The 21,239-nt window shown below is 41.4% G+C and overlaps 1 protein-coding gene across 1 annotated transcript in view; it reads right to left on the minus strand.

Moving 5' to 3' along the window:
* The window catches only part of LOC102785365 (polypeptide N-acetylgalactosaminyltransferase 10-like), a 133,574-nt gene extending 113,721 nt beyond the window's left edge, over positions 1-19,853 (minus strand). Inside the window, exon 1 of the mRNA XM_087847527.1 lies at positions 19,583-19,853. Coding sequence (XP_087703653.1) covers positions 19,583-19,741 — 159 coding nt within the window. The 5' untranslated portion in view covers positions 19,742-19,853. The remainder of the gene's footprint in view (positions 1-19,582) is intronic.
* Between the last annotated feature and the right edge of the window lie 1,386 nt (positions 19,854-21,239).

Here is a 21,239-nt window from a genome sequence, read left to right on the forward strand (position 1 = left end):
ACTATCCCCACTAGTGAAGACTGTCATGCTGGTTCAGCTTGGCAAACCTGAGGAGAGAGAGGAAAAAAAACGTTGTGCTAACTAGCAACAGCAACTCGTGCTGATCTTCTTGACCTTCCAGTTACTGAGTGGCTCAGTGGTTTATATAGTGATCTGCATTCATGGTTTCTTGTTCTAGCATACGTGTTAACAAATGTTAAATTATGTCCGTAATACCACAGATCGTACAAGTAACGGGTATCTGGAGCAATTTTGCAGAAAGAAACGGCAGAAAGTTGCTCAATGCAAAGCAGCTGATAGGCGACAGGGTGCTGACATTAAACTGGACTTGTTGTACATTGCATCAGCTACCACATTTCCTCAGCTTAGAAATAAATACTAACATTTATTGCTTATTTTATCTTTTCACCCACACAGCTTGCATAACTAATCAATTTATTCACTTTACCTAGACAAGGAAAATAGGACATGTTCTCCGTACTATAATTCAAGCCAGGTAGGCTGCTGCTGTTGGTGGTGGTGCTTCTTTTTTATATATATTTATACACACAATTCAAATCTCATGAATTCTGGCAGTGACATCATCTGCTGTTTCGGTGAGTGGCTCAGTAAGAAAGGCCATGGTCTAGCAGAGCAAAAAATGCAGCAATTTCTTCCAGAGACAGCATGTCAATCTTCAAACAGCTGTTCAGAAGTGCTGGTGTGGTGGCAGCCTTTTTTTGCAGTTTGAGAAAAAAAAAAGTACTTTAAGACTAGGAAACGAGGCCGACTACCTCAGTTCAAACCAGCCCTCTGAAGCCGTCTGAACTAGAGGAAACATCTATTGCACCACAGTCTGTCAGAAATAAAATGAAGGCATCACACTTCACAGGGAAACGGGATGGCAATAGCCTAATGGTGAGAGAAGAAAGGTTTCATTCTGGAAACTTGATGGCATGAATCACGACTGTGGGAATGCAAGCGAGGCAAGCTCGACAAAGCTATGCAAGAAGCAGCTGCTGACGTGCCACCGAGGAGAGAGCCGAAGCCTGCATTGCTATGTTTACATTCATTCATACATGGATTATTCTGGATAATCAGGCTATGCAGGAACGCTGGAGGCTTTTACAACACAACACCTGCTCCCACCGGGCTCTATATGCGAGCAGGTTTTTCAGATTTTCTTTCTTTTTTTATTTCCTTGAATTTAATCAGGTGTTACTGAAAGCAGAGGGATGGAGAAATGTATGCTTTTAATACTGCTGTGTTAATAGTTTCATTGCGGCAACTCTAGTGCTGAAAAATGAACCTTTATTAAATCCAGTATGCTGATAATGACAAGCATTAAGCGAAGAGTTTTACGAATGAAAAAGTGAGTCGATGGTTTTAATAATTAAATAAATAAAATTACATTTAAAAAACAACAACAACCTTATCTCACTAATATGGACTCCAAACTTAGGTTGGGCAGTTATGGCACTATAGTAATGAACATAGGCAAGGGGCGTTGGCGCCATTTACATTTGTAGTCCCTGTTCCATTGTCTCATTGGCGAGCTGAGGGGGGAATGCTACACTTTTTTGGATGATTGCCGGTTACCCCCAGAAGCTAAGCAGGCTAACCAGTGGCCAGACCGTCCATGCAGAATTTGACTACAAAGTCTAGAGGATTTGCCACAAGCAGCTGACCTGAATAATGATCAGTGACCACTCACATTTTAATGAATAAGCAGGTTTTTTTTGTGGGGGGGATGCTCACATGCTCAAATGCAAGTGGTCATTCTTCCAGGAAGTGAACTAAAGCAGGAGCACTAGAAGCAGTGCACTGCCAGCCAAGGAGACGTGCTGAAGAGGAATAGGGTGTCATATTGGGGCGTCCGTGGCTCAGGGGGTTCTGTAACCAGAAGGTCGCCAGTTCGATCCCCGGGCTCTCCGTCCTGGTCGTTGTGTCCTTGGGCAAGACACTTTACCCTACCGCCTACTAGGTGGCCAGAGGGGCCGATGGCGCGATATGGCAGCCTCGCTTCTGTCAGTCTGTCCCAGGGCAGCTGTGGCTACAACCGTAGCTGCCTCCACCAGTGTGTGAATGCGAGAGTGAATGAATAGTGGCATTGTAAAGCGCTTTGGGTGCCTTGAAAAGCGCTGTATAAATCCAATCCATTATTATTATTAATAATAATTGAAATCAGGTAAGGTCTTGGTTTTTTAATATTGTGCCCCCCTCGTTTATGGGTCAAAATATTAGACTTTTCAATATAATGCAGTATCAACCATTATCACTTCAACACTAGATATGAGTTTTGTGTTTTAAGTATTCAGAAGTGTTGAAAAACAAACCCCTACATTTCTGGTTCTATCACTGAACAATCTGGGGAAACACTTATTCAATTATGAGCACCATTATATAACCAGTTCTCTTTCACTACAGTCTTAGCTGTGCCATGGTTCAGCTATGCTCCTGCCGAGGCGGTGCTTTCGCTCTGCAAAAACTTTTTTTTATGTAAATTTTGTGAGAAAAAATAAATATTGGAGGACCTGAATAAATTCAGTCAGGAAGTCTTTATAAGCCGTGTAATGTGTTTCTCTCACAGAAATCCACATTTATTTCACCGACTTATTCTTAATCCTTGAACCTGGAAAAGGAAGCCGGATTTCCCACTGGCATTTCTGATTCACATTCCTCCCCAGAGAGGAGAATAACCACAATACTGAAAGGCATGTGAACGCACCGCAGTGCTCTGAGGTTCTGCTCAGTTGTTAATGGACACAGCTGAATGAGAAAAACATACCATAGCAGCAACCTGCCTCGAATGAAGTGGATCACGTGCTAAGGACGCCGACGCCTGCCCTCCTCCTCCATGACGCTTGGCTGACTTAACTGCCATGCCTGCAGTTTGCCTTATCAACTTATCTTTACTGCTGTGCAGCCAGGCAAGTGATGTAGAAAAGATCCTGCTTTGTCTTTTGTGCTTGTGCGCGCACACACACAGAGCTTTTTATCTCATATGCACAAAGCCCACAGCGGAGTACCTTTAAAAGGCACGACTCCGAGAACAAGCTGCAGAAAGGCACACGCACTTCACACTTTAAAACTCAACGCTGGAAGAACACAAGCAAAAACAAAAATAATCTCTCTAGAAAAACTACAATGGTGCATTTTCCCTTGAGAAAGATAAACTCATCACAAGTCAGGCGTTGTGGTCAAGTGCACACTGAGTTTTTGCAGCAAAGAAAAAGGAAACAGAGTCTCTGCTCTGTGAGTAAACACAACACCGACAACCTGGTCTGAAGAAGAGCTCAGGCAACAGTTAATAACATATTCTCAGTGCTACGAGTTAATCAGGAACGTTTTACAGTTCAGGAATTCAGCTGATGAGTAGCACTAATGGCTAGTGTAGTTAGCAGTAGGTGACCTTTAATTCCTACTTCATCACAATTACAAGCAGCTGATAATGAGGAGTACAAGGGGCAGAGCCGGTGTTCACATGGTTAATGTAACAAACACAGATAATCTACAATGTAGGCAGCGTTCGGAGCGGGACAGATAACCTGCAACAATAATGCAACAAATTCTGGATCCTTGGCTTTTAGTTAGCAGTTAGCATTAGCAGCACATGCTACAATGAAAATATTTCCCCATCGCCCACTGGCACAGACGCATCGGTAATGGTTTGGACAGGAAGCTTTGCGATTTCCATTCGCTGAAAACATTTCATCCATTCTCATGGTACGGTAATCCAGATGGCAACAGCAACCTGTTTGGTTCGTGTAGGTTAGGGTTGGGTCATATTTTAAAATCACCCAGAAACCTGATACATTACCAAACGATGGGTGGATGCATGTGTGCATGTTCAGCCCACCCGCTGACACCGTCAGAAGCAAAACTGAAGCAGAAGAGAAAAAACAAACAAACAAAAGCACAACAACATTCTGCATCATTATTACTGTTTTTAAAACGGAAATACAAAGGTTCTCTAAGCTTTGAGTACCAACTTTAGGAGCCGGATTATGATTGTGTTCTCTTCTTCTTTGTGGCAGTCAAACACTTTCAGTACAAAATATAAATATAATGTGAGTAACCAGAGTGTTGCTTTATACTAGCATCTGTCAGCCTGTGTTCATTTCTGTTTGTTTTTTTTTATTTATTTGTTTGCTTTAAAACCACCAGCAGCTTGTACATTTATGGCAGTGTTAGGAAGTTTTAGTCTATATTTTTTTTCCAATATCTTTATTATTTTTTACATTTTAATGACTTGCAAACAGTCCAACATTCTAAATACTACATGAACATACACTCCTCTCAGACAGCAAAAAGAAAACAAGTCATCAGATTTATCACTCCATTAAAGGCCTAAATTTGTTATTATCCCAAATCAAATGTCATTGCCCTCAGTCCTCGTCCTCCTCAGATAATACAAATCCTTCTGCAAAATTTTTTTCCATGTTTTTTTCCATTTTAGTGCAATTAATCTTTTTGCTTGTAACAAACCCATATCAATAAACATTCTGTCACTTTTTGTGTACCTCATGTTTTAGTTTTAGTCTATATTATGGCCGGAAGAAGACAGCAGAAAATGCTGAGAAATGCTCCTCTTGTCTTATTGTCAGATCTGCTATATCATAGCACAGCATAAAATCTTTCCTTATTGGGTTTGCAGAACTATAATACATTACCAAGGCCTGCCACTGGCCTGCAGCAGCACTTTTACAAACCTGGCTCCAAAAAAAAAAAAACAGGTGGGTGTAACATACGCTATTAAACGATGGTGTCTGCGAAAATATAGCAACATGACACTCACTCAAGAATAACTTAGAACATAGGAATGGAGACTTCCACACTGGTGCTTTGTCCTACAGTATTTTACACTTTACCTCTTAACCCTTTAAGACCTACCATAGAACCAAGTCCGCCAGAGCTTATATTATATTTTTACATGCTGTGGAGCCATTTTTGGGAGCGTTTCAAGTTGCTATACATCAATACAACCATTACAGCCTAAATTTTAATAATATGTCTGCATTAAGTGCATAGTAATTACATAAATTGCAAAAAAGTGCAATAAACTACAAAAAAACATCAAATCACAACAAAAGTCGCCTTGAGGCGACTTTTGTTGTGATTTGGCACTATATAAATAAAATTGAATTGAATTGAATTGAAAAAAAATTTTAAATCATTTTTGTTTTCTTAACATATTTTTCTAGTTAGAGAAATTTAAGAGGCTTATCCCTCAAAACTGTAAATACAAAAAAGTTGCACAAAATAGTTTCCCACCACAGGAAATTTATTTTGAGTGTCTTCATAGTTTTATTTTTGAAATACACCAATTTTTATATACTGCAGGAAAAACTAAAATAAATATTATAGTGCAAATTTGCAAAAAAGCAGCATATGCATCAAAATAAACTATTTCCAGCAGTGCAATATGAGTCCTAACCATCCCAGAAACGACACAGAAAGTCATAAAGTCAAACATAAATTTTAAAAACACCAGTATAGGCTCATGAGGCCCAGATGGTAAAAAAAAACTACATTTCTGCGAAATGACGTCACTTCCGGTTTCGGGCAGGTCATGGCGGACATGCGATAGTTCGTGCTGATGGACGTAGGAAGTGTTATGAACAGCTGATCGGATCGGCAAAGCGTGTTTCTGGAATATTATGTTTTTGTTGCTGCAAGTGCTTTTTATGCAGTTTTTGCAAAGCTATATGTGGAAGGAAACTGTGACCAAGGACAAGCTGATGGCATAAGAAGTAAGTACAACTCCTCCGGTTTCATATGCAAAAAAAAATTTTGCGCTAGCTTACGTGGTTGCAGAGCTACCGGGATTTAAAAATAGTTACACAAAACGGAGCGTGCTGCTCTGACTGGTTTTAAAGGGTTAAAACCCTACTAGGAGAAACGCGTCACATTTCAAGTCTGCTAATAGCATCAGAACTAGTGACAGTATCTTACTCTACAGCTACCCTTAGAAAAATTCAGAGACTATTCTAATGGCCATTAAGCCATAACTTTATTAATATATTTAAGGTGCCAAAGCTCCTCATTAAGGGTACAGGAAGGTCATCAAAGGTCGTCTTCATGAGGGAACAAGCCAACACCCATTACACAAATGCCTTCAGTCCTGGGTTTCCCCACTGGCTGCTACTGCATGCTGAGACTCATTGTCTGTCAAGCTCAACACAAAAGATAGGAGGGCGGTCCCAACCTGTGACACAATTCCAACTATTTATACATTGAGTGGAATTCTTAAGTTGGTCTGACACCAAATTAGTACCACACAAACAGTATCCAATCAAACAACACTCAGCGATAACCTAATAGGAACTAATTCAATATAATCATAATTTCCGTGCTGAGATTTTTTAAAGTTCCAGAGTTTATAGTGCAGGTTTTCTGCTTGTGTTTAAAACTAACAGAAAAATTGCATCAGTGATTAAATTATTCAGGCCACCGTTTCTATGTGAAATAATGCGGAAAAACACAGTTTCTGGAAAAATCTCTGAAAGGGGAAATTCTAACACCTGACCAGTGGTTAGTGTGACTTTATGTAGATTTAAAGACAAATTTATGTTAGAAATAGGCCACTCTAATTATATAAATAAATACATATTATACAGTCCACATAAAACAGTGCATCTTCTTCTGTGTGAGGCTCAGCACAGTGAAGTACAGCGCGGGCCTTAAATTAGCATCCAGGGATTAGCTTAATCATCTGAACATAAAAAAGCGGCTTCATAACCCACGTGGCTGTAATTAAAAGCCTGACTCCCTGCTCTGTATCCACAGGCTTTCAGCTGCACCTGTCCCTCTTTTGGCTCCTTGTGCTGATCTGGGGCAGCAGATCCCTGCCAGGCATACAGAGCAGCCTCTGCACGCGCTCAGTCTGTGCCGCAGCCAGCAGCGATTCAACGTCTGCCTTGTGTGAGGAACCTGGGGAGGAAACGCTCTCCAACAAAGTCAGACTGTGAACAAACACCTCTTTTACCCGCGTGCTCTGCCTTTTTCTCCCGAGGTGTTTCCTCCCCTCCCTTCCTCCCTCCTTTCTCTCTCTCTCTCTCTCTCTCCGCTCAGAGTGATAAAGTACAACAACTTGAGACTGCAGCGAGTAACTCCACTTGTCTTTGCAAATGACTTTCACCCCTCAGTCTCCCTCATTTCCAGAGGCTTAACACATTAAAGATAAAATCTCATTTCCCAGTCTAGCAGCACAGCTAGCCCACAGCTCAGTGAGACTGCATCAGGTAGTGATGTTAAGAGCTTTTCTCCTGATCGCAAAATCCTGCAGCCGGGTGATTCGCTCTAATCTCGCTACGACCACATCTCGTGTTACAATTCGCTGCTTCTATTACATATTTTGCATTTCATTGAAAATTTCAGCTTTTGAAAAGCAAGGGGAAAAAAAGCCCTCTGTGGATCTGTATGAAAACATCACCATCGCATTAGAGTGTTTGCTGAAACAAGCACTCGATGGATCATGCAACTAATTAATTTCCAGCAGAACAAGCAGAAAACATTCTCAGTTCCCATCTCCTCAAATAACAGAATATGCTGCTCATCGTTACCATACGAAACAGTAAACTGCCCAATTTTCATACGTTCAGTCCAGAAAAATAAGTCACAGCTTCCCACTGAGGATTCAGATAAGATGCAAGTAGCATATTCTCACTGCTGGTTCATATTTCTAACCAATAAATCATACATGCATGCTGCTAACACAACGCCATCTCTGTTACCTACCTCGCCTCGATCATTCATGGCTGTGAGATGATCAATAGTCTTCACCGTCATCCTTCATTTCAACATATTTTGAGTTTCTGTACCCTCATCTTGTTTGACATCTGTGGGGTTTCTGCTTTGTATTTTTAGCACCCTCTAGGGGTTACACAGCATGGCAAAGGTGTTTGCCTGCACTTTAACGCGTTGTATGTTTTTATATGTAAATATGAAAAGAATGCCCCCTGACATTTTCACATTAGAGATTGACCAGAGCTGGATGATTTTTAGCGTTCTCAGCTCAGACTGGTGATCGCAAGTCTGGGCCCCTTCATGCTTTACACGCAGCCAGCGTCACAGGCAAATAGTCGCGCCTAACAGGTCGGCAGCTGCTAGTGAAGCAAACCGTGGAGTTGTGACAGCTCAACATGGACATTTTAAAAGCAGCTAACAAGGGAAAAGTGGTTAAAGCTAAAGCTTCCCAGAGCTCAGAGCCAGCCGCAAGCCCGGAGCTTCATTATGAACAGTCACGGGATCAAAGCAGAAACAAGGAAAACTATGGAGCCGAGTGACAAACAGAAGGAGTTGACATCACGTTACGTTGTGAAGTTAGAAACACCAGAAAATGGAGTTACTGGCTTTTTGTTATACAAACCTGTTGCACCTACTTTTGCTTAGTAAAGTAAAATATGTAAAAGTGAGAACACACAACATTTTCACTTGTTAATTATCTGTACTTCTTTCCTGTAGAAGAGACTGCTTTATTTCCTGTTGTTGTGAGGAAGTGAGAGAAGATCGTGCAATTTACTGATGTTTCAAAACGGATGATCTGATATCCTCGTGTTGGTGTTGTTCCCTCGTCATCATAAATAATGTTGTTCCAGGTTCAACACTGCAAGTGACCAATCACCTTCTCCTGATGTCATCTGCGACCTCGAAAAAACAAACGCCTTCAAAAAAAATCTACTTCACTTGCGAGAAAAGAAACCGCCTCTGTAAGGACACTATGTATAATGCTTACCATTTATTAAAGAAAAGTATCCTGAAATGCAAAGAATTCAAGTTCCTAGATTGGCGGACAGAAGCGGTTTCTCTTCTCGCAAGTGAAGTAGATTTTTTAAGGCGGTATTTCTCAAAGGCGCAAAAGGGGGACGTCACAACAATGTGATTGGTCACTTGCAATGTTGAGCCTGGAACAACATTATGATGATGATGTGGGAACAACACCAACACGAGGATATCAGATCGTCCTTTAAAAACACCAGAATGGCCAAGAAAACTGCAATCAGTGCATTTTTTACTACATACGGCCGGCGCGCCAATCTCCATAAATCAGCCGATATATAGGAATTTACAGTCATCGGTGGGTGACTGTTTTTGTGCTGGTGATAGCATGATTAAGAGGTGAAAGATCACTCAGCAGGTAAATGACATATAATAACAGTTGTTTCACTGGAATACAAACGTTAAACAAAAGCAGAATAAATATTGGTTATGCGCCAATTTTGCGTGTTGGAATCAGCAGCAGAGTTTTGCATTCGGTGCATCAGCTAAAAAAGAAAAGTTAAATGCAGCACATCCATGTTTAAGCTCTAGCTAAAGTAAAGGACCATGCTAGTTAGTAGGGGGGGAGGAATCGATACTGTGTAGTATGGTGATATTTTGTTTGCTAATAATGTATGGATACAGGGACAGCAGAAATCGATATTTTGTTACAAAAAGGTTTTTGTGCTTTGACTTCAGAGCATGTTGATCCTTTTTCTGAGCAAGAACCCTGACATTCCTTCACTGTCCAAATGTGTTTAACTTTTTTTTATGGCAGCAATAAACATGACAGTTTACTTATTTTAATTTAAGACATGTTTTATTTTAATTAAGTTTAAAACTTTTTTATTTAATGTAAAATTATATTTTCTTTTAATTTACTTTCAAATTCTTCAGTTGCTGAATGGGCTGCATAGTTTTCATAAACTATGAACTATGCAATAATATCGTATCGTGGGATGTATGGTGATTCCCACCTCTACTGATTATGCAGTTATTTTAAATTTTCAATGATCATTAGGACGAATACTGACCTGGAGAAAACTCGAGCCCAGCTGAGCCTAAAACTAGATTGAACTTCATATACTTGTTAGTCGTCCTAGGTCAGGTTCCATTTTTACTCGCTCCTGCTAACTGGATGTGATCAGTTCTGATAAAAGTCCAGAAGATATAGTGTGCACTTGGAAAGAAAGTTGATTCACAACCCTGTCACAGCGAAATGAGAATCATACAGGCTTCTGTACACTGGAGGCTACATTTATGAGCCACACACTATAGGGTGGGTTACTGTTCATTCATCACTGCAGGACCTTGTGCATTTCGCCTCTGACACATGTGCAGTGCGGTACACTCCTTGACTCACACGCTCTTGCATATACTGCTTTTACAGTCAGCAGAAGGTCACTCAATGACAGCCTGGTCTTATTAATGAGCAGAGCTCATAGTAAACAAGGACATTTATGTAGAGTGCCTCAGGAAAAGGGGAATCCTAACAGGGGAAAAATATTGCAAAAACATCTTGTTTAAAATTTTTTTGTTTTAAACTGCAGTTTGTTGAACCACAGCTTACTGGACAAATTACTCGAGCGCGCACTAGTGTCTGTATAAATACCCCCAGTGCTTCAGTCTGATTTTGAATTCCCTGGCTGTCTGTTTGTGATGTATTCCTACCCCACAGTCACAATGCAAATCAGATATTTGTTTGACCCTTCTGTCCTCCAGGCTTCCCACGGGCCTCGCAAAACATTGAAAGTCTGACATTTGTACTTTTGGGGGAAATAAACAAACCTTTGATGCTTTATTTACTTTTTATTTATTCCAAAGAACCATTTACGGGCTGTTATGTAGCTGCGGCTTCACAGACGTACGATTGGACCCAATGAAAGGATTTTAATTGAGAAACTGCATTTTTAGCCTACATCGTTATAGACGAGCAAATACTTGAATGGCAGCGTATTGTACGCAGAGACTCTCTGTACATATTAGCATAATGTGGGTGTTACTTATGAAGCCCCTTGAAAAACGTAACACGCTAAATAAATGATATCTCCTTTGGCAGCCGAAACTTCTATAGGGAGATGTGTAGAAGTAAGATTTGACATTTTTCTCATCTACAAAACTAAATTCTAGGAACTGGGCCAGCTAGACACAAAGTCATCTAAATGCCCCAGATTCCGATGCCCCGGAACGATCGTCTTCAGGGCCCGGTCCCTGCTTTTCCTCAAACTGTTTGACCTGGAGCTATGTGTCTGTTTCCACTGTTGCTATTCTGATAAACATTAAAGTTGAATAAGAGTTTAGCCTTTGGTCCTGTGGAAAAAAAATCTCTTTTCTGCTCTATTGACGTTATGTGGGAGAGAGGGAATGATGTTTCATGCCAATAGCAAGCAGCGATTTCAGAGTGCTCGGGAACCTCGAGGCTGCGCCTACAGGAAATCTGAATCCAAAGTGTGCGGAAACAAAATTGAAATTGAATGGATTTAGGCTGCCCTCGCAAAACATGTTCTTGCACCGAAAATACACGCGCGCACAGGTCGGGCCTTCCAGGCACGTTTCTGGAATTGGGAGTAATTTTAGGCTGCACTGAATTTCTTTATTTGACAGCAAGTGTAGGAAATGCAAGCTCTCTGCAATTAAGGAAATCACATCAACGCTCCGAATCCTGTGGGGTTAAGAGCAATTAGAGGGGCTGTGAGTGCAGGATTAAGACAATTTAACATGGTTTATGATAACCGCTGTGCGAGTTCATTACACTGCACACAGCTGTACATTAGGATTTGATGAAAGTAAGAGCTCCGCACTGCATTTATTTTGCACTCGCTGAGGTAATTGCTGAGATCGTGAATGTGGATTTAAGAAAAAAAGATGAAGAACTTGTTGGATTTCTTTTTTTTTTTTTAATTAGGATTTTTGTGTGCATGCATTGCTTAGTTTTACATTAAAATACTTAATTTTCATATAATCTAACTCCTTATGTAATTTGCAGTGTTGGGCTGTGCCTTTAAATAAAATGCTGCCAAGTTCAAAGATACGAGCACTTCTTTGTGTTGTTGCTAACTAGTAGAGGTGGGAATCACCATACATCCCACGATACGATATTATCACAATGCTTAACGCACGATACGATATTATTGCAATTTTTTTTTTTTTAAATATTTTGCGATATTCAGATTCTGTACATAAAGGTAAACTTTATCAATATTCATTTTATCTAATATCAAAGTCTCACACTCAGTCTTTCTCTCATTTCAGTTTTATTGTTGACAAACTGAACGGTTTGTATTACAGTCTAAAAGAGTCTAAAAAGTTTTAAACTTAATTAAAATAAAACATGTCTTAAATTAAAATAAGTAAACTGTCATGTTTATTGCTGCCAAAAACAAGTTGAACACATTTGGACAGTGAAGGAATGTCAGGATTCTTGCTCAGAAAAAGGATCAACATGCTCTGAAGTCAGAGCACAAAAACCGTTTTTGTAACAAAATATCGATTTCTGCTGTCCCTGTATCCATACATTATTAGCAAACAAAATATCACCATACTACACAGTATCGATTATTTCCCCCACCCCTAATAATCAGTGGCTCCATAGTTGTTTACACCAGCGGTCTCCAACGTTTTTTGCACCACGGACCGGTTTATGCCCGACAATATTTTCACGGACCGGCCTTTAAGGTGTCGCGGATAAATACAACAAAATAAAACTAGTACCGGTACCGAAAAAAAGAAGGTTTATTCATAACACACGTGAAAAGACCCAGGAAAACCGAGTTAACGATAAAAACGATAACAAAATAATGGTGAAAACCGATAAAAACCCTGAAAACCATACATTTCACACCTGAGCCTCAACTCTCGCGGCCCGGTACCAAACGACTCACGGACCGGTACCAGTCTGAGGCCCGGGGGTTGGGGACCGCTGGTTTACACACTCACCTAACAAGTGAAAGCTCAAGTGAAAGGAGAAACAAATCCCTTTGCAGTTTACATCAGGAAGGGCATCCAGGCTAAAATCTGCCAAGTCCAACATGTGGAGCTACTTGCTGTGGTGAGTACTTATTGCTGCATATTCAACCTTAATGTTATATCTCTGTTTACAGTCAGGAGGCACAAAGAAACTGCCATCAGCTGCTTTGGAATGCAACAGAAAAATCACATGAAATTTCACAAAGCCCTACCAACATGACATCAGTGCCTAAAACAGCATAATAAGTGTCTGCAATGGTGAAAATTCAAGTTTTAACCACTTCAGAGCCATGAAATCAGAGCTGTGTGTAGAGCAGAGCTTCCTAAAATCACTGCCGCTGTGACACGTTTTCCATCAACACTTTAACACATAAATAGAAAAAAAGACCCAGCCTATTTTCATATCACTACATTTACATGTAGTATGCGTGTAATGAAAGTGTCACTCCTATAACTTCCACAGTACACCAAGAAATATTATAAATCAGGTTTCCCAATGCAAAACGGTCAAAAAGAGGTTAAAGTAAAAAGATGTTACCAGAAATGTGAATCAGCAAATGCGCACACATACCTCAAAGACTTTCTTAAAAAAATAAAATAAAATAAATAATCGACAACCAAAACTGTAAGACAAAAAACAAGTACTGGTAATTTTAGCAGCACTGCCATGGTGATGTTGACGTAGCCTGCAGCACAAAGGTGTAACACAACCGATATACTATATCAATGAGACTCCCGTGACATGAGTAATAGTACATTTATCACTGGCAGTAAATATTGACAGACTGCAACACTATTTGTTTTTTGAACATCTCTTCTTGCTAACCAGCTGTTTCCAGGCGTTGGACAAACTAAGTAAACACAACATGAGTCTCTCCTATCATCACCTCTATAAACAGGTAGTGGCAGCGAGGAATCTGCAGCCAATGGATGAAACTTTTTGTGCCAAAGCTTTCCGGTTTCTGCTTTTAGTCATTTGTAGTCCCGGCATGATTGACCAATGATATTCGAGCAGGCCTTCGATGTTCGCTAGCTTTAATTACCTGCGTTCATTCTTAGATTCTATCAGCGAAAGGTGCAATGAATGGAAAGTCTTAGCCCAAACATAGTTATAACAGCTGGGCACATCTGGTAGCAGCAGCCACAGTTATAAAATGATCATCAGCGGTTTTCTGAAAAATTGTGGGCGGCACGATGGTGCGGTGAATAGGAGCGTTGCCTCACAGCAGAGTCTGAACCTGTCATAAAGCTGACGGCTTCCTGTGTGCGCTCCCTGTGCCCGAGTGGGTTCTCTCCAGGTACTCCGGCTCTGTCCCACAATCCACAGAGATACATGTTAAGTGGGTGTGAATTGGTCTCCGTCTCTCTCTTGTAACCCTGTGATAGACTTGTGACAGGCTGTAAGACCTGCCTTACACTTGCACATCGCCCCAACTCACGTTTACAAATAAAGGCGAGATGCTGTACAGCTGTCCCCTGTGTTTGGTTTTTGCTCAAACTATAAGCGGTGACATTTGGAGATTGTTCATTTAAAATGACCTTTTATTCAGATTCATAATCACGCTGGCCGCAGCCAAACGCTCAGGATTCACACTGCTCTAAATGCAGCACTTTACACATTTTTTTCCTAATCGCAGCTCAGCATGATGACAATAACGTTGGCCATCTCAGGCACTCAACTCTGGCTGCAAGCACAGCGCTAGCAGAAGCCAATCAGAAGAAAGCAAAGCTAAAGGAAAACTAGCCTTAGAAGGAGAGCAGAACTTACAGACAGAGGGTGACCTGAAGGCCTACACCAAGCCTGAGTATAACGATTATTTTACACAATGATGTGAAGCTATTTCAGTAAAGCTACTGTAAAGATAAAAACAGTGGCTACCCCTTAGCCTCCAAGTTGATGCACCTATGATAATCAATTTCTAAATCCTACGTTGCATCATTCAAGTAATCATGTTCATGAGATCTTCATAAAACTTGACCTTAAAAGGTCAAAATCACCAAGATTTAATAATAATAATAATAATAATGGATTGCATTTATATAGCACTTTTCAAGGCACCCAAAGCGCTTTACAATGCCACTATTCATTCACTCTCACATTCACACACTGGTGGAGGCAGCTACAGTTGTAGCTACAGCTGCCCTGGGGCAGACTGACAGAAGCGAGGCTGCCATATCGCGTCATCGGCCCCTCTGGCCATCACCAGTAGGCGGCAGGTGAAGTGTCTTGCCCAAGGACACAACGACCGAGACAGAGAGCCCAGGGATCAAACCGGCGACCTTCCGGTTACAGATACGCTTCCCAACCCCCTGAGCCACGGTCGCCCCGTGGTATTGATACCACGGGGCGGAGTTTTTCCTTGACTTATTCGAATGATGGTGTAATTAATCAGCATCTCCTCAACATTACTAATCTCACATGTGTATATTCCCTCCTTCTCTGAAGATAAGCCCAGTAATGTGAGGCTTCCTAACTCTGACACAGCCTTCACGTGCTGCTTCCACTCCTTTGAGACGGTGTAGTTGGAACCAGACCCACGGGGATACCTATGGTATCAATTTGAAAATCCTAGGTTACTTCCTTCTTTGGTTATGGTAAGACTCAGAAAACCTGACCTCAAGGTCACTCGTATTCAAACTCATCTGAGATTTTTAGTGGATAAATCTATGGGATCAATTTGAATATTCCTACGTGGCTCCATTCGAGTTATAGTATTCACAAACTTGAATGTCCACAGTGCTGCCTGCCGAGGGGGGATAAAAGTATGTGAAAATGAGCATTAAAGGCCCCCTTTACAAATGAGATTGTCAATAAAAAATGAGTTTTGATTTGAATAGCTTTAAAAATATTCAAGACCATTAAGAATAGTATTTAAGTTCGAAAGGTCAATGATGTCACTCCTGATGAGGAAGTGAAGACCTGACCAAAACTCTGCTTATGAAGAAACATTTCTAGCAAAATACCAAAACGCTGTGTAAGCACAATTAAAAGCTTTAGCAAGTTAGCATAAATGCTCTTATCAGCCGGTCCACTCATGCAATCAGTTAGCTGCTCAGCACAACCGGCAGCAGGTCAGACCACACTCTTTTTTTTTTTTTTTTTAATTCCACCCTCTCTTCTCATCTTCTCTAACCTCCACTTAACCTGAACTGCTGGAGCAGGCAGGAGGAAGCTGAGCCACCTCTGCTTCAACACGAGTCCTTAATATGAGCCAGGAAATGTGCAAATTACCTTTCTGTCACTGTCACGGTGGGGAAGAGCTAAACCAGCTTGTGTTTTCTGGAGCAGTGTGGACTACTCATTCAGAGACCATATGCACGGGCACATGATTACAGCTTACACTACGTGCACCTGATGCAGACAGAATTATATTAGCAGAGTGCAGAGTTAAATGCCACGGATGAACATGTCCATCTACGCTGAAGGTGCCACATCAAAAAAGTTGAGTTGGCGTCTTTGTTAAAGACAGAACTTGTTAAATGACTTGCAGCATTCTCGTGCCATTAAATGCTCTTCTATTAATGGTATAAGTTGGCTTCATTCTTCAGATCGGGCCGTCTACTCCCTTATCAAACCGCTGTGGCGGCTGACAGCTGTTATCACACAGCTTGCTAATATGTAACAAGCTTTCCCTGCCTTGCGGATGTCCTTTAATCCCCATTCAAAACATTTCTTTGTCATTTAAGATATCAAATACAAACTTGAGCGGGGGAAAGTAATCCTTAGAGATCTGTGCAGAATAGGCTGGCTTTATCATTCCTACAATGCAGTGTTATTCACAGATAACAAGACAGAAGACACCACTGTGGACTTCTGAGGGGGCATTTATTAACATCTGCGGGCTAAATAGCAAAGTGGTTTGATTAATTCAGAGATATGAAAGAAGTTTTAACCGATGCACCAAAGCTGTCTTTTCTCCGTCCTCTCCACTCCAGCCAAGTTTGCTAGACCGGGCAACTGGAAATCGGCAACCACCACAAAGTTCACACTAACACACATGCAAGCCCGTACATCCATGAAAGCCTCTATTCAGCAGATTTTGCCTCATTTGAATTAGAGAAGCTGCCATTGTCTACCAAATGTGGTCTGGTTTGTTGGGCCCTTTCATTTTCTTGGGGAAAAAAAGGAAAGTGGACCAACATAACTTAGCCAGCATCAGCTTGGGCCTCTCACTTATTCATTCCTTTTTAACTTATGTCAGCCCATGCTAACTGAATCTGATGACATTATTTCCAAAAGCTTTTTACTCGTCTACCCGACTACAGAAACATTCTGTTGGCTGTTGTTGAGACAAATTCAATTCAAAACTCGTGTGAAAATGGTGAAGGCTACTGTGATACCTTCAGCTTGGCTCATCTTACACTTCCTTCCCCTTTAAAAGTCTACAGTTGGGCGAGTCTCCGTTTTATTAGTTATCCATTTAATTCAAATTGTGCACTGGAATCAAGAGGCAGAGTGGAGCAATATTAAGCACATTGCTGGTTTACTGATTTCCTTCTTTCACAAAGCAGGGTAAGTGATGGATTTACCAATTAGGCTGTTTTTAGTGGTTGCTGTCCAGTTAAGTGCCACTTCCAAGCAATAGTTTTGCAACCTGATCAATGGGGATAAGAAATGTCATGTTATCCCCACCTGTATGTTCATTTACAGGCAGAAAGTGGAGGCATCTGTCAACAGATTTTTACTTTGGCTTCTACAGGTTGCCGGTTTAGTGCACTTTTCAAACCAAGTAAATCCTAATATATCATTAATCATTGTTAGCTGCTGAACCTTCAGGGTGTTGTTACAAATTTACAACATTAGGATACAAATGCACAATGTAAGAGAACATCTCAAATATCATGTAGCACTAGTTTGGTGTTCCATACAAGCCAAATAATTACTTTCAGAAATCTATATGCATGTTATTGAGCAAGAGCTCCACCAGGAATATCCTGGCAGTCTTTCATTTGTTGTCTTTCTGGGCAGCCAGAGTACCCAGCAACGTCTCCACACACGCTGGATCAGCGATGTTCAAGAAGCACCCCACACAGCTGTGCATTGTTAGTCTGTAGGTGCCAATTAGCATGTGACCAATGCATAGCATCTATAGCATCCCCCCCTGAGCTGTGCGTCTTGTCTTTTACGACTGCATGCCTGCACAACCAATGTGTTGGTTTAATTCCCATAGTCTCTTAGAGCAAAGGAATCAAAGATACTGTTACAACACAGCTTAAAGTTGCAACATAAAGTGGAAACTGACAGAGTTTGATGAAACATTGGCTTTTATTTTAAATTACGTAATAACCTAAGCTTTTTTTAAAAGAGAAAAAAAAAAGCACGGTGAGAAGAAGTAGTGCCAACCTCAGGCACGCTTTTGTCTCAGCTGACGAGGTGTGGATAAAGGCCTGCCTGAGGTTAGCTTTTCCAGCTAGACAATCAGCAATTAGACCCAGACAACACCAGACAAGTCTGTGGCAGTGCAGCCGCAGAGGGGCATAACAAGCTACTATGTGGCACTTAAGCAGTGTTATGTGTGTGTGCCATCACACTACATTTATGTAGATTACTGCAAAGACACAGGAAGCACCTACAATTTTGTTGTACATGTACAATGACAATTAAAAGCTATTGTCCTATTCTATTCTAAATGTGACCCATCAGAACCGGTTCAGTCAGTTTCTTGTAACAGAAATGACTCACTGCACAAAAAAAAAAAAGGGTTGCGTCAGCAAATACAATGCATATAACAACGCAAAGTTCTTTTTACACACACAGGCAGGCGCCTAACATTCCTACTCATACTTTAGCTGATGCTAACCATAGCAGCTACTGCTAAATATCTCAGGCCAACTTGATCAGCTGCTTCAACATCACCTTAAGATGAAGGCCCAATGAGAACCTACGCACTGAACACATACTAATGTGAAAGCGTTGAGGAAAACTGTGTTTAGGCAAAATGTGAAGTTTAATTAAAGTCTAATTAAAACACCATACTACTGTAAGGATGTTCATTTATTTCTCATGAGTGGCTGCCCATGAAAATCTTGTCAAACAAGAACTTGCAGAAGCTCTGCAATGAGTAAAATTTTGCAAATTGTGGCACAATTTTGCTACAGAGTGCTCAAAAATGGATTCACAACACCACCACCACGTATCTGCTTCCCAGTATGACAAGCCTGAGAGTGTTTCACGGTTTATGTCACTCTGATTTGAACATCTTTGGTTGTCATTCGCTTACTTGGGCAGTACACGCAGTTTGAAGCTGATACCTTGAGCTGTGGGGGGAAATGAGGTTGGGCGTCTGTGTTGAAACTAGCCAGCAGACTGTAGAGCCTCGTCTTGCTACATGCGTTTATTTAGGCCTACACATAGGTGATTCTTTTCATATTCTTTAAATAAAGCGATACATTGTAGGTGATAAAGAACAGAGTCTGGATACAAAGAAACGATCACGTGAAAGGAACCCTTCCCTGCACTTTTAACCGCGATCTGACGTCTGTCACCCTGTGAACGCAGCACGGCGAGCTTCACATTTTTTGACAACTTCCTGAAGTCTGTGTTATTGTAAGTTTACTGCCACGCTCAGGTCGGGGTTAGCTACGTGGCTTCCCGCTCATCCTAGTCGCTCGCTTCCCACTGCTAAGACAGTGCTAAAACACAGTCCATCTTGGCAAGTCATGTTACACACACACACGCACAGCATGGGAATGCAGCTAAAAGCTTGATATATCGGGGTTAAACCTTCCGAAGCGAGAACAGGGGCACTGTGGAGTGTGTACTCCGCGGAATCTGTGCCTCCTCAGTGCGAACAAACTCCCATTTGAAGTGTTTCTCGCGGACACCTCCACCGCGGTCACACGGCGAGAGAAGCCGCTACGGCCGAGCCTCCCTTACCTGTATCTGGGGGATGCCGCCCGGACCGTCCACTGAGTCGGGCGAGTTGTCGAAGACTCTGTCCTTGTACAAAGACCACAACCCGACATTTGGGAGAAAAAGAAGAGCCGCTATGAGCAGCCCGGCGAACTGCAGCAGCCTCTTCTCTTTCCGCCTCATCTCTCCGGGAGTAAGCGCGTGAAGCTACGGCGGTGCGAACTGGCGAGTCCCGAACCCCCGCTTTTCCGAGCGGAGACAACTTTCACTCCGACTGTGGGGACCGACACCGGCACTGTGACGCTCCACGGCTGGAAGCTCCGCCGCTAGGGGGAGTGAGGAGTTAAACCAGAGCGGGGGGAGGAGGGAGGCTGGAGGTTCAACCTCAACAGATGACTTTGTTTTCCTTTCTGTTTTTTCGAAGATAAACTTCATACTACAAGTCTCTGTTGTGTACTTATAGCCAACAGAGTGAAGCTACAGCTCCATCATCCCGTCTATGAGCCCGGAAAGTTCTCTAAACAGCCGACGGCCTGTGCTGCCTTTAAATACGCCTCGTAAATATGCCAAACTTTAAGAGAGTTCGCTGCGTTCTCCTTATCAGTCCAGTTTTATTTTTGCAAATTTGCTTGAAAGTGTCGGCACACATGTGAAACCCGCCATATTCGAGTTGCTTCTGCATGTGAAACTGAGAGATTATAAAGTCGTGAACTTTGACCCTGAAGCACCTGATTGTGTGTACGACTGCTAGAGTTGCTTTGACATTGAATTCGTTGACTGATTTGTGTGTATGAGCTGAAAGCTACATAATCAGAAAGGCAAGTTTTCAAAAAATTTTCCTGAACTTGGGAATCAGGCATTGCTTGAGACATCGGCCACTTGTCTGTGAGAGTTAAAATGTGACCATAGCACAGACGGGGCAGATTCTACCACAGAGAGAAGGGGGGAAGTCGTTTAATGATTTAGTATGAATTTAAATAAATCATATGACTCACATGGTGCGACCTTCTGAATCACTAGATCTCATCTCAGCTGATGGCCCCTGGTAATTTATGAAGCAGCATTAATTTGGGTAATATTTCATTTAATCTTATTTGTGGCATTGTGCTGAAATTGTTTGTAGGTCGCTGTCTAAAATTATTTCATGCTTCTGAAGAAAAATGATGGCGAAATAAGAAGTCGCTTGTTATGGTGGCTGATTCCTGCTATTGGGTGGCTGCTTCTAGGAATTCTCTACAGCAAGTCGTTTGATGTGTAAAGTCCACAGTGCATTTCCACAGGTGTAGTGGAAGTGGACTGGTATTTGTACAGTGCTTTCTAGCAGAGGTGGGACCAAGTCATTGTTTTGCAAGTCTCAAGTAAGTCTCAAGTCTTTATCCTCAAGTCACAAGTCAAGTCTCAAGTAATGTCAGGCAAGTCAGAGTCGAGTCTCAAGCCACTGGTTTAAAAGTCAGAGTAAAGTCACAAGTCTGAAACTTTGTATTTCAAGTCCTTTCGAGTCAAAAGAATGTTGCAGTTATATGCTAAATGTAAATATTAGACCATGTGATTTTTAAATCTCTGTTTTTCTCAACACATGACAAAATAGTGAACTTAGAAAATATACACAAATTGTGAAATTGCACCTCTATAAAATGCAGCTCAATTAAACTTAGCTCCAAGAATAATTTTCACCGACAAT

This window comes from Neolamprologus brichardi, chromosome 10, assembly GCF_056152115.1.
Source record: "Neolamprologus brichardi isolate AB-2024 chromosome 10, ASM5615211v1, whole genome shotgun sequence".
Classification (NCBI taxonomy): Eukaryota; Metazoa; Chordata; class Actinopteri; order Cichliformes; family Cichlidae; genus Neolamprologus; species Neolamprologus brichardi.